The 14,229-nt window shown below is 41.3% G+C and overlaps 2 protein-coding genes and 1 long non-coding RNA gene across 3 annotated transcripts; 2 read left to right on the plus strand and 1 right to left on the minus strand.

Annotated features, from left to right (window-relative positions):
• Window positions 1-219: 219 nt before the first annotated feature.
• On the minus strand, window positions 220-8,072 carry LOC108953154 (uncharacterized). Its single transcript, XR_010514732.1, has 3 exons — window positions 7,961-8,072; window positions 7,759-7,844; window positions 220-749 (listed from the first exon to the last, which is right to left on the minus strand). It is a non-coding gene; the product is annotated as an uncharacterized LOC108953154 (long non-coding RNA).
• An 802-nt stretch (window positions 8,073-8,874) lies between these two features.
• Window positions 8,875-11,894, plus strand: LOC103987606 (large ribosomal subunit protein eL32z). The gene is made up of 4 exons (XM_009405954.3): window positions 8,875-8,979; window positions 9,164-9,256; window positions 11,306-11,487; window positions 11,591-11,894. Exons 2-4 carry the CDS (start codon window positions 9,167-9,169, stop codon window positions 11,718-11,720), a joined length of 402 nt encoding a protein of 133 aa, XP_009404229.1. The 5' UTR covers window positions 8,875-8,979; window positions 9,164-9,166; the 3' UTR covers window positions 11,721-11,894.
• Window positions 11,895-12,715: 821 nt separating this feature from the next.
• Window positions 12,716-13,780, plus strand: LOC135677701 (uncharacterized). The gene is made up of 2 exons (XM_065190078.1): window positions 12,716-13,012; window positions 13,306-13,780. Exons 1-2 carry the CDS (start codon window positions 12,857-12,859, stop codon window positions 13,639-13,641), a joined length of 492 nt encoding a protein of 163 aa, XP_065046150.1. The 5' UTR covers window positions 12,716-12,856; the 3' UTR covers window positions 13,642-13,780.
• Window positions 13,781-14,229: the final 449 nt, after the last annotated feature.

Below are 14,229 nucleotides of genomic sequence, written 5' to 3' on the forward strand. Positions count from 1 at the left end.
TTAAAAAAAGAAGGAAAAAGAGTCCGAAGAGGAAGAAGTCACTCGTGTCTTTTTCTACCTGAGCAAGGGCCGACAGATTAAGCAACCATACACGAGCACAGACATGACTAAAGTAAAAAATTCTTTAATATTATAAAGATAAAATTCTTTATGTTGCCTAATGTTCTCATCATAATTGGTAAATAAGGAGAAAAATGAACTCAATGAAAAGAGTTGCATAAATGGCACTATATAAAAGAGTTACATCTTGGTCATTCATTTTATCTGTTATCGTCTTGCCAATCATTTCCAATGATTTATCTGATTCATGACAATTGAACTGCATTTTTTGTTATATATCAAGGAGATCCTTTTAAACAAGTATCATTCTCCGTAGCAATGTGATCAACAACAGCAAGCTCATCATTTTGTTTTTCCAGTTCCTTGGTGGCAGCACGGCTCGATTAAAGTGGTGGCTGCAAGCTGCATTTTAAATTGTCAGAACCTAATTCCCTTTTGGATGAGCTGAAAGTATAATGAGATAGATACAAGAGTGGGATCCTGAGCCGGACTGCCAGTTGATGCATTCTTAATGCCACCTTTCACAGAGGCACGGTCTTCAGAAGTATGTGTGAAACCTTTCACCAGACAGTTGAGGCAATTTGGTTTGTTCTCTGCTGTCTCCAGCCAAGTGCTTGCAACTTCATAGTTTTTTTAAACTCTTGAGTTTCATTTTAGATGAGACCACTGATTTGCCTTTTATAAGCCCTCTGACCTAGAAACAGAAGCAGGAAAGCCAAGTGTAAGTACAAATACCACTTACAGATGGATAGTTATGACCCTTAACAGTTGATAACTGCTCTTCAGTTCCAGTGGATGTAGTTTTGACTGTTACTTTATCCTTCAGCTAATGGCCTCATTTCTGCACAAGTGGAGAAGTGCATAAAACCTTTTTGGGCAATGCATTCAGTACAGCCCTGGTTTTGTTTCTGAATGCTATCCTTCTTTCTTTCTTTTTCTTCAATAACCTTCACCGAAGTGTCATGGACAAACTTCTAAACATGATGTTTGATGTAATGCCTATGTATGTCCGTATCTTTTGGTATGTTTATACTTTGTACAGCATGTAGGGGGATGGCCGAAGGCTTAATAGTCTCATTTTAGTTGGGTTGGTGGCCTCTTTAAGCTTGTAAATAAAGGTTGTGTCATGTGGACACGTGCGAGAGATTTTCGGTCTATAATGGACCATTTTACCCTTTGTTGTGCAACGGTTCAGAGCTTGTAAAGTCTGTTTGTAATTTGCATTGTCTATGAAGTGTTTTTCAGAGATGTTTGCTTGTGGATCCCGATTGAGGCGTTCTCTCTAACCCGTTCTCTCTTTTGTTGGTCCTAAGGGACAATGGGAGGCTTCGGGGAGGCTGACCATTGCGGACGGACACGCAAGGGTGCCGCACGACTTAGGCAAAACCAGCTAAGTCCGTGACAGATGGTATCAGAGCGGGACAAGCACTCATAGAAACACTTAGCATGCAAACGTGGGGGACCTAGCGGGGCTGCGTTGAGGGCAGTCAGCACACGCGCGATCGTTTGGGGGAAAACGGGCATGGAGATGTAGGGAAAAGGAGTCGCTCGGAGGAGCGGGCATCTGAGATTGGCATTCAGAGGAATGACCAACCCTTCGCGCAAGAGGCACCACGAGAACATACAAGCTTGGAAGAATGTGGAGCGCACAAAGGTTGGGATGGCTGAGTTTGAGCTACGGCTCAACGTTGACAACTATACTTGATGGTGCTTAAGGCAAGCGAGGCGCTTGGTAAAGGATGCGACAATGCAAGGTGGAATGAGTTGCTCAGCGATCGAAAGAGTTGTGCAAAGCTCACAGAGGTGAGGGGAATTGCTAACTCAAAGAATTCGATACTCATGCATGGGTTTGTATGCGGACGATGGAATGTTCGTGGCCATCCCAAGGCGACCGAAACTCGGCACATGTTGAAGAGGGGTACCTCAACAAACAACAACTCCACGAAGCTCAATGGACCGAGCAAGCGGTAAGGAGTCATCGCATGATCTCGCTTGAGAGAATGCATTGGTGGATGCATTGCGAGATCAAGTGGGGGAGCGTTCCAAAGCAACATAAATGAAGACACACTTGGAGTCGATCTGGAGATCAGACTCAAGGGAGGGCTGACCCGTGGAATGGTGGGCGCGAGGGCCACCATCGACTTAATGCAAAAACGAGGAGCGGAAGAACTTGGGTGTAACTTGGGGAAGTACCCAAGCCGCATGAAGGGAGCCAACATAGAAGTTGGAACATGGAGCGGAGGCACAGTGTTTTCCCTAGACAGAGGTCAAGGACATGAACTCTTGCAGAGGCAAGAGTAGAATCATGTTGTTCCATGGGTCCTTCATTCTGACGGAGTGGACTCATCTTGCATGGTGCCAAAGACGAAAGGAGCTTCTAGGCACATGCACCTTATCTCGGAGAAGCATTTGATGGAGGAACTAAGACGACTCAATTTGCGGAGGCGAAGTTGGGTTCAGAAGGCCTTAGCACGGGGCAAGAGGACGCAGAGGCGGGTACTCTTGAAGAATATGCCATAATGTTGCCATTCAAGCTGCCATGAAGGAAGTGGTGCGCAGCGGAGATTGTGCTGGTAGGGGCAGAGGCCCAGGATCCAGACAATGGTGCACAAATTACAGTGAAGTCGGTGGACTTCGGGAGCTACTAGGCGACGGATTGTCCTAGAGCGGTGCTTCATCTAGGTGTGACCCAAGAGTGGGTGGATGAAGGTCGATTGCCAAAGGAGCGAACAAAATCGAAGGTGGAAGAGACCCTGCGATGTATTGGCAGAGGCCACACATGGAGGGTTCACAATCCGAGTTTATTCCACAAGGATCAGAATGCAATGGAGATGTCACCAAGAGGCGACATGGTGCAGCGGATCGTGGTGGAACAGTTCATGGCAATGCGATACACACGACATAGTCCCATGAGGGACTAGATCATACAGAGGTATGATCGGGAGCTACTGGAAGCTCCACTTCGGTGAACAACACGACGACAAGAAGGGCTATGGATTCAAGGAGTGAAGGCCATGGTACCGCAGAGGCGGGTCTTCCGTGCGTGCATCGAATTTTGCATTGGATGAAAACCTTGTTCATCAGCATATGGGGGCTGTGTTCCACCAAGGGAAAAGTTCGAATGCAAGTACCAGTGAGTTCCATGGGAGGGACTTGATCATGCAGAGGTATGATTGAAGCAACTGGAGAGTTGGGACTGCTCCAGAGCTCATATTCGCTTAAAGGAGCCTGACAAGTCAGAGGACAAAATCGAGTAAGCGAACGTTGCTACCAAGGAAGCTAAGGAGAACAGAATCGGTGCAGACCCTATAATGCGACAGCGGAGGCCATGCATGGGAGTTGCAGTCTGTCTTTCCAACGACCAAAGGAGAGCTGCTTGGAGAACACAGAGGTGTTGAAGCAGGGGGTCGAAAAGGGCGAGGAAGCGACGACGAATCCAGAGGGACTTAGCTACCCAATATCAAGCATCAGTTAGAATGGAGGTGGACTCGGAGGAGTGCCACAGAGACATATCTACTGATTGTGAAGAAAATGGATGCAGATGCGAGGCGACGGATAGTAGTGCCATGGGCATGGCAGCGCCATGGTACCTCAGAGGCGAGACTTCCGTGAAAGTCACTGATCCCTTGCTCTCATGGAGGGAGAGCGCTTGGTCGTGAAAGGGGCCGAGGAGGTGGAGCATGCAGAGGCAATCTCCAAGTACCGAGACAAGGCTGAAGGGCAGAGGCCGAGGAACTTCGTAAGACCGGTGTCAATGAGCTTCTCATCAAGATAGCCGAAAGTGAAGGACTTCGGGTCATGCAAGAGTGCATAACCAAGGAACGAAGCACACAGTACGTGGTGTTGTACCTTTGCTACTCAGTGGAGTAGGCGACAGGGTTGATGGAGAAGATGGTACAATCCCAGAGGCGACCAAACCTATGAAAGAATTACTCCAAGTTGGGGTGAAAACTTCCTACATTCCAGAAGTTCGATGGCATTGAGAAGGTGAATCACAGTAACTAACTCAACGCAAGGAGTGCAAACACTTCAAGTGCTTCAGAAGTGTGAGCAAAGAGCAGGCGAAGGCTAGTAACCAGCTCGATGCATGAAGTACAACCTCGAAGAGGTGGGCGAAGTCAAGTGAACTTTGCCTTCTCAACTCTTAAGAGAATGGGCAAAACCGAGTACCCCAATTCTCTTATCTATCTAGCAGAGGAGCTCTGCATATGTTCAAAGACCCTTTGAAGATAATAGAAGATAATAGTTGTCAAATCCTCACCAACGGTGATCAGTGTTACTAAGAGTAGATTGTCCGCTTCATTTCCCAACGAAATGCCAATCGAACGTGGAAGTGATGCGAACCTATTTGGATGTGACAACTAAGTGAAAGAAGAGTCTATGAGCAAATTTTGTGGAGGAATGACCCAAAACTTCAGAAGTTTGCGAGACGATGCTCGTTAAAGCTCCAACAAGCATCCACCCAGTTCAAGCAGCATGAGGAATTTGAGAGACTGGCGCAGTAAGAATGGTCTTTTCCTTCATCTGGGGGATCCGCAGGAATCAACAATGATCAACACAACTCAGCCAACCCCACACCTGAGTCAGAGTCATTGGTGAGTTGAAGCAGCATGGCGGATCAAAGGTTCGACTACTCAAAAACAGCAGCGGAGAGCAGCTAGGAGCCAAGAAGCGCATTGTAGCTGGAGCAGAAGATTGAAGACTCAGCAAAGGCGAGGAGTTGCAGTGTCGACAAAGGCTTCAACGAGGACATCGAAGGAATAAGTGAGGGAGAATGTCACAGACAAACTTCTAAACAGGATGTTTGATGTAATGCCTATGTATGTCCGTGTCTTTTGGTATGTTCATACCTTGTACAACATGTAAGGGGATGACCGAAGGCTTAATAGTCCCATTTTAGTTGGGTTGGTAGCCTCTTTAGGCTTGTAAATAAAGGTTGTGTCATGTGGACACGTGCGAGAGATTTTTGGTCTATAATGGACCATTTTACCCTTTGTTGTGTAACGGTTCAGAGCTTGTAAAGTCTGTTTGTAATTTGCATTGTCTATGAAGTGTTTTTCGAAGATGTTTACTTATGGATCCCGATTGAGGCTTCGAGGAGACTGACCTTTGCGGACGGACACGCAAGGGTGCCGCACGACTTAGGCAAAACCAGCTAAGTCCGTGACAGAAGGTTGCTTTCGACAGCCCATGTCCATTTCTGATTCTCCTGTTAGTTCAATATCAGGACACATCTGAGCTGTAGGATTCTCAACAGAAGGAATATTACACTTCTTAATCTTCTCTAATGAAGATTCTTTTACATTACTTGTAGAACAATGTTCAGATATTTTGGAGTGATCAAAGCCTTTTAGTTCACTTTCTACATGTCTTATTCCAACACTTCCTACGTACCAAGTTCTAGCCTTCTTTTTTCCTATGACATCAGAAAATTTCAATACATCTTTGGTGTCCAAATTTGTGGGAATAGGCAAACCATCTGTCATTTATTATTGATTTATCGAACCGTATAGCCTTCCTGCTACATCATCTCCCAGTTTCTCACCATAATTAAGACCTGAAACATCTTAAAACTATGGACTATTACAGCCTTCGGCATCTAACTTCCCATCAACATAATCTTGGAAATGATTAGTGCTATGATTGTTAACTAAATATTCATCAGCATACTGATCCCAGTTATATGAAAATCCAATCAAGAAACGATTGCAGACCTGTAAATACGATGAGCTAGAAGGCATATAGTTGACAAATTTGTTAATGCTAATAAACTATGCAATGACAACAGTTTACAAATTCTATGCAGTTTTAGATTAATTATGTCTTTTGAATCAGTTCAAAGTCCTTCAAGATGAAGGCTTTCTTTCATAACTTATAATTACATAAATACAACACTTCCCAAAGAACATAGGAAATTCACTAATCAAACAATGGACTGTCAGGACTAAATATGAGTGTCTGGCAGGATTTTCTTGAGCTCACTGAATTATTAGTATAAAAGAAAAAAAGATCTCACACCTCAACAGGAAAACCATTATCTTGTGTATGTTCTTTGTTTATCATGCCCTGAACTACAACAGTAATGCTGGCTGCGGTCTCAAGAGTATAAGCATCATTTCGTTTAATAACAGGTGCAAAACTGAAAAATCTAGTTACATGTTGCCTGCAGTAAAGTTTCATATAGTAATAAAACCATGACAATTTTAATAATAAAAAATTTAACAGAGCAGTATATCCTTGAAAAAACATCAAGTTGCAATAAAATTTTCATTTCCATTTTCATGCCACGGGACCAACCAATCATCTCAGTGCAAAGTTAATGGTACACACATTAAACAGACAAGCAACAAATAGGGAAGTCCATTCTTCAAAAGGTAATAAAGAAAGCAACATGCAGCAGTAGATGGTGAAACCAAATGCATGAACTTAATCACACAGCTACGCAAGGATATTTACTTTCTCATACCAGGTGATAAAAATGACAAGATTAGAAATAAAACCAAGATTAGAAAATAAAACCAAGATTAGAAAACTTAACTAATAGTCTACTACTTCAAAGGAAACAAAAAAAAAAACTAAGAACATGGAACAATGATGCAAAAGGTATAACAAAAAGAAACTTAGCAGATCCAGAACAGATATTTTCAACCAACCATGAGGGAACTGAAATGAAGACTTCAACTATCCATATTATTGGGCCTTTAACTATGTAATAAATTTGAGGCCTAGCACTTTGATCATGTCATCAAGAAAGAAAAATATTCCACTCCTTTCTACTAAGACAAGGTAAACAGATTATTGATATATAGTCAGTCACAGAAATGGACATGTCAGCTACAAGTAGTAAATCAACCACCTTAAGCTCATTGAGCCCATATGTACCCATTATTTCTCATTCATCCTTTGAGATTCTTTAGAAATCCAGAACAAAGTGTAACAACCTAGAATAAAGTGTTAGTTCCAAGAAATTGCTTGAGAACCTTTAGAGATCTTGTGCAAATGCTACTTGAGTTTTGTCATGATAGATGCTCCAAGTTTCCACAAGAAACAAACTTCAATTCCTTGATAGATTGTCTTAATGTAGTATTTGTTATATATTTGGCAAATACTTTACACAAAATTGCATTAGATTGCTGCTAGTGCATGGCTTTCCCATTCTAGGTAGAGAGGTTTTTATGGTCAAAATTAATAAAAATTGTTCATAATTAATGTAAATTTTTTTTTTTTGCAATTGAAATACATTTATAATATATTGAAGCAAAGATATGGACGCAGTATATTTATAATAAGCACATGATGTCTACTGAGAAAACAAACATGACGAATCAGAGCAAGGATCATAAGATGATGTCTACTGAGAAAAGTATTTCACATCCTATGAATTACCACATGAGATACCATACAAGATACGGTGCTTCCAATAAGCATTTCTTGCCTTCTAGGTGATATATTAAGCGATCAATAACGATAAAAAAATACACTTAGTTTGAAGAGAAAAAACATGATATGCCAAAAAAAGGAACTAAATGATTCGTCACAAGAAGAATCTTGCTTGAGGAGATATGATCACCTTAAGTAGGTTCTTGCTGTTCGCGAGTATCTAAGAGAGAGCAAAATAAGGGCATTCTTTACCAATAAGCCACAGCAGGACACGAATATACTAAACTAGCTCAAAACAGGAACCACGGAAAGACTCACCTCGTCGTAAACCACCCTCCGACGGCCAACCTTTTCGCCTCGACCCCACTTTCCCCTTTAATCAACCATCAATCGAACAGAAAAACCTGCATTCTTCGTGTTCGGGGCACCAAGAAGCCATGAGACGTTAATCCAGGTTCGAAACCCTAAAGTTTTTGCATCTTAAAAGGATCAAGATTGAGGGGAAGAAAAAGAAACGCACCGATTTCTTGTCCGCGGAGGAGGAAGGGGTAAAGGGCGTCGCCGGCGCGGCGCTGGACGAGGGAGCAACGAAGGGCTTCGCCAAGAAGGCCAGGCAGCGAACATTCTCCTCCGCGGCCAAATTGGCGAAGAAGGGGTTTTTTGAATCCGTTTGGCGGGATAAATGATGATCATATTAATAGAAATAATAATAATTACAGAACAGAATTCTAGCCTTGCTCACTTTGTACCCAAGAAATAGTGAAAGGGACCCACAGGTGGCTTTTTACAATTATCGAGTATAATAATGGGCATTTTATCAAGAAAAGTTCACATAATAGGCTTTTTGGGTAGTTTATTCACCAAATTGAATTAAGAAATTTCTAAAAATCCAAAATAAAAAATTAATAGAATAATTATTCATACCATATTTTCATTTTATCGTGAATGTTTAAAACGTTTTTAATAAGCTTTATAGTAGTAATATACTCACCTCTAATATTAATAAAATTTAAAAAACTAATGAAGCAATTATCTATATTTGATAACTTTTTTATAATGCTACATTAGTAAATGAAATGTATTGCTTTGGTGCTCCTCAGCAAAAATTCATTATGTTGGATTCTCTGGGTAAATTATCCAAAAAAAAGATAATAAATTCTACGTATAATTAGTCCAATTATTTAAAATATAATTTTAAGAAGTATTGCTACATATAAAATAAATAAATAATGATTCTATTAATGCGTCGATGACTGCGAAGCTGATGACTAATTAGCCATCAGCATGAAGAGGACGAAGGTAGTCCCACCACGTGTCCACATACGTGTAACACAACGTTAAGAGCAATCTGGATGAATCGGCTTGACAAGTTTCAGGGGTGCAGCGGCCTCTCGTAGGCGTTTGATGGATCGCGCAGTGAACGTGGGGGTAAATGGACGGCTCTGATGAACAGTACTGACGTTTAATGATCTATAAATTGCACTTCCCGGCTAGGGTTCGGAATTCTGGGACGGCGGGGTCGACGCGCAGAACGCAGCGGTAAGGCTCGATCGTTCTATTCCTGTCTGATCGTCGACTCTAAATGTAGTATTAATTTTTCTGCTTCTTTTGGTGCTTCGGGTGGGAGAAAAATCGAATTTTTGGGGAGAAATTGACTCTAGATGTAGTAGTAATTTCGTCGAAGAGTGCTAAAGCGTCAGTTTTTTCAAATTTTGCGAACAAGAAAATGGCGGTTCCGTTGCTCACGAAGAGGATCGTCAAGAAGCGTGTCAAGCAGTTCAAGAGGCCCCAGAGCGACCGCAAGATCTGCGTGAAGGTAAGATCGATTTATATGTTTATTACCCTTCCTTAAATATATGTACATGTCTAGTATGCTGATGACTGTTTGGTTGCTAAAATGAGTTGACAGCTGAAGTTTCATTGCTGGATTGGCGTTGATTGTATATTTTGCTCTTAGGTTGATGCTTTTGCCCTACAATTTTTGTTCTAGTTTATAATCTTCTTTGTGTCTTCCCTTATGTTGTGTACGAGAGATGTTATGTGATATTAGGCATGGGGAAGAGTTTGTAAACGTATCTACAATGGTAGTTGAATCATGGTATGTTAAAAAACATGTAAATTTTCAATATTATTTTGTGGGATATGTTAGTTGTCTTCATTCTTCTATGATGGTAAGTTAAATCAGCGTGTCTTTTTCACAGAATAGGCATAACCACATCTACATGACAATGCTAGTGGAATCATGGTATGTTAAAGAACATGTAAAATTTCAATATTATTTTATGGGAAATGATAGTTGTCTTCATTCTTCTACATGGATAAGTTTAATCAGCCTGTCTTTTTCATATAAAATGCAGAAATGTTCCACAAATGTAAAATGTGACTGCTCTTTTTTTAGGTCGAGGGTAATTGCTCTTGATGTGGATATGAAGTCTTCACTATCTAGGATTTTGAACGTTGAATTTTTTTTCCCCGCTGATCAAGGAATTTAATTGCTTGTGGTGAAAATCATATTTTTCTATCAAATGGATTCATTTTCTATCTATTGGATTTTTCATTTGTTGCTTTCTTATGCTTTGTTCGGTCAGGCACTAGAAACTCATGTCTGTTTGTTTTATTTTTGATCTCTTATTTATGTTAATTGGTTTTACTAACTAAAGGTAGCATGAGAGTATCCGTCGATAGATACCTTCAAAATACGAATCTTTAGCATCTCAACCTGATTTGAACATTGTGGTCATCATGTTCTTTTAATGGATAATACAGCAATAAGATTCCCACGTTCTAGCTGTGTTATTAAGAAGAGGCACTATTTGTGTTTATATTTTATAAAATCATGTATATATTTTAACCACTAACAGCTGGTTTCTAATAGACCAGGGACAGTAGTTAACCTTGGAGATGCATTTTTTAATACAAGGTTTTGAGGGGTATATAGTAAACTTTTCCAGGCTATATTTGTTGTTCTCTACTTTCTTAGGGATATGTATGAAAATTCTCCATTAATATCGGAGTTACCTTTTACACTCGGTTGCTCATCATATACTGTTATCCTGCAATTTGAAAAAGCAGTATCTATTCTGGTTTCTCTTTCCAAAGACCTTCCTGTGTGACTTGACCAGATTCTTATACTTGATGAAATCCTTTAGAATCACCAGAGTATATTTCTTTTTCTCTTTAAAATGCTTGGTATTCATAGCATGGTGATATTGAATCATGGAGAAAATGAATTCATTTAAAAGTTGGTCTAATATGGAAGGATAAACAAGTGCATGAGGTTCAGGGTTTGTGGAGGTTCTGTTAATATAGTCTTATTCTGCACATATAAGAGCTGTTTTTCAAACCCAAATCTCAAAGGAGCTACTGATTCCTAATGATAGTTCTCGGGTAATTTGAAGGTTCAGCAAAGTCACAAGTCAATCACTTGTTTGTAAATGCTTTGCCATCAATTAGGTAGATGACCACATTACTTTGGTGGGCATAGGATTCGAGTGTACTAACCATCGCTGTAATACTCAGACCACACTTGCAGGCTTGTAGAAACATGTAACATTCCCTAAGTTGTGGTTGGCTTTCAAAATTTCAGTCTGAATGCTCTCGCTTAAGGCAAACCATGACAACCAGTTACAGCCTGCCATCGGACTTACCAGTTTTCCTCTCTGTTTCTTTTCACTGATTTTTTTAACAGTGATCATGTTTTGAGAGCCTGTGCTTTGTTGATATTACTTATGCTACGACCGTTTTCCCTCTTCCTTGTTCTTCTATAGATAGGCAGCGGAGTCTAAATTTGAGCTTTTAATTTTGCCTTTGAGCTTTTGTTATTTTCACTGATTAGATTTCTCGTAATTGAATGATCTGGTGACAGACAAATTGGCGGAGACCAAAGGGTATCGACTCCCGTGTGCGCAGAAAGTTCAAAGGATGTACCTTGATGCCAAATATAGGGTACGGTTCAGACAAGAAGACACGCCACTACCTGCCAAATGGGTTCAAGAAATTTGTGGTCCATAATGTTGCCGATTTGGAGTTGCTTATGATGCACAACAGGTGCATTTCTAAACAACCCCTTCTTATTCCTTGGTTTACATATTGATATCGCACCCGAAATGCACACGATGCAATATGTTATTCTATTTTTTTACTTTGTCAGGACCTACTGTGCCGAAATTGCACACAACATTTCCACAAAGAAGCGCAAGTTGATTGTCGAGCGGGCTGCACAGCTTGACATTGTTGTTACCAACAAGTTAGCAAGATTGCGCAGCCAGGAGGACGAGTGAGCCAGCCAGTGGTTAAATGTTGTTCTGTGAGGTTCATATCACTATCCAGATGGAAGTTTAGTTGACTTTAATTTATGCATTTGGGTTTATCGGATTATTTAATCAACATTTATTAAGATACCATGAGTTGATATGAAACTAGTTTTGGTGCCAAGATTTTGGCTTTGGCTTTCATTCACATATATTTATGTGACTGAGATTGTCAATCTAAGCTTCGATTTCGTCTTTCCGCAATTTTGGTCAACTGGGTTGATCTTTGTCTTGTACTGTTATCAAATGACTAATGACGCGATTTCAAACAACATATAAATTTTCAAAAATCAACAGTGATCTGTTAGGAGTTAAAAAGCCTCTGATAAATTGCGAACATGTAGAGAGAACAAAGAAGGATTCTTCTTCTCGTGGAAGACAAAAAATCACGAATCATGACAGTTGCTACATGAGTTTGACCATCTCTCTGTCTTCTTGCTTTTGGATTATTGACTCTTCCAACTCCATCCAGTCAAAGCACGAGGAACAATATAATCTAAAGTGACCTTTTCCTTTCTTAAAGTGGGTTTCAATAGATTTGTTATGCGAATGGGTAAGGATGGAACAACTTTGTTATTTAATGCGTACATATAAAACAAGAGAGAATAAATCATTCACCGAAAGATGTATACATACATTTATCAATCTCAAAAACAAAAGCATATCAATATTCTCCTAAGAGCTCCATCTGGTTGGGAAGAGGACGAGAATGACCGTGCCGACTACTCTTATCGAATCCAATTATTCTCAATGTGAAATGCACAGGATTCCATCTCCGGTAGGGTGCTGAACTTTCTTGGCTTACAAGTAATCAATTTGAATGCTGTTGATAAAAGTACATATATATCCCTCCGACGTCAATTGCCTTCATAGTTATTCATTTAGATCTGAACTCTAATCAGCATTAATATCCTTAGAAGCACTCATTTATGATAGACTAGAATTTATAAGGGTAACTGAGTTATTTTCTTGTGGTCTCTCTCTTTTTTGTTTTTGAATGTATTAAGAGGAACTAGCAAATGAAAGAAGCAACACAAATCATATAAGCTGCCTCTGGTTTCCTGGTCCATTCCACAGCCAATAATACCTACGGAGGAGAGCCACACATGTCGACTACTACCGAAGGGGCTGTCTCGGGCACGGCAGGGCAGGAGGAGGAGGAGGGTGTGACCCTCGAGAGTCTGAGGAGGAAGATGGCAGAGTTTGCGAGGGAGAGAGCCTGGGAACAGTTCCATAGCCCCAGGAACCTCCTGCTAGCTCTGGTACTCTCCTCTTACCTTTCATGCCATTTCTCCCTCGTCTTTGGTGCACGAAAAGACCACCGGTTATGGTTTCCTTCGTCCTGTGCTTTCGATGGGAGGAACAAGGAAAGAGATGGGTGTGGTTGTTTCCCGTAAAAGGTGGTCTGTGTTCCTTCTCAAAAGATCTCAGACATCGGTAGTCGTTCTCTGTTCTTGTCTAACCAAAAAGAGGTAGCGGCGGATCCGGTTAATTTCGCTCCTGTTTTGGTGTGCTTACATAAGATCTGTCTGCTGTTCTTTTCCTTTCTCTTCAGGTGGGGGAGGTCGGGGAGCTGTCAGAGATCTTTCAATGGAAAGGTGAGGTGCCCAGGGGTCTGCCTGACTGGGAAGAGGAGGAGAAGCAACACCTGGGGGAGGAGCTCTCTGATGTGCTGCTCTACCTTGTGAGGCTCTCGGACATCTGTGGGGTGGACTTGGGGAAGGCCGCACTCAGGAAGCTGGAGCTCAATGCCCTCAAGTACCCTGTCCAGCTATGCAAGGGCTCTTCGAGGAAGCACACTCGTTACTCCTCCAATGCAGACAGCCGCAGCAACGAGGACCACAGTAATGGAACTTCCGAGGGGCTCCCAAACACTGGCCTGCATAGATAGGTTTATTTTGGGTGGTCAGAGGCGAATGTAAGCATTGTTCTGATGCTGTCCTCCTATCTCTTGTTGCATGGACACCATCTTGGTTGGTGCAGCCATTGCTGCAGAAGAGTCTAGCAGACAATATATAATACTTAATGCATCGTCGTTCCTTATCTCTTCATGCTGGAGACTGTGAGGTGAGGCTTTTTATGATGTCCAGGCTTCTCCTGGTGAAGTTTGTCGTGGATGTACACTGCACCAATGCCCTCATAATTGGGGTCCAACAAAGCTGGGCCAGTCAGATAAATAGGGGGGATGACATGAATCAGTGGTTCCTTCCTGCCATTTGGTACTCGGTCAGGAGGGATCCCTTTTGTTGGCAATCCAGCCAATTTCTTTTCAGCTTTGTTATATTGATTTGATTGTTTGGTCTTTTGTCTGCTTGTTGTTGCCCATCTGAGGGCTTTCACATCTTTGTTTGTCTTTAGGAGGAGTGATGAAGACTGATCTTTGCATCTCGTGTTTAAGGTGTGAAATAAGACATAATGGTATGTGAAAGATGAAGAATTCAAGGTTCAGCTTAGACACAGGCTTTTTTTCCCTGTTATA

This window comes from Musa acuminata, chromosome BXJ1-6 (genome assembly GCF_036884655.1).
Source record: "Musa acuminata AAA Group cultivar baxijiao chromosome BXJ1-6, Cavendish_Baxijiao_AAA, whole genome shotgun sequence".
Taxonomy (NCBI): domain Eukaryota; kingdom Viridiplantae; phylum Streptophyta; class Magnoliopsida; order Zingiberales; family Musaceae; genus Musa; species Musa acuminata.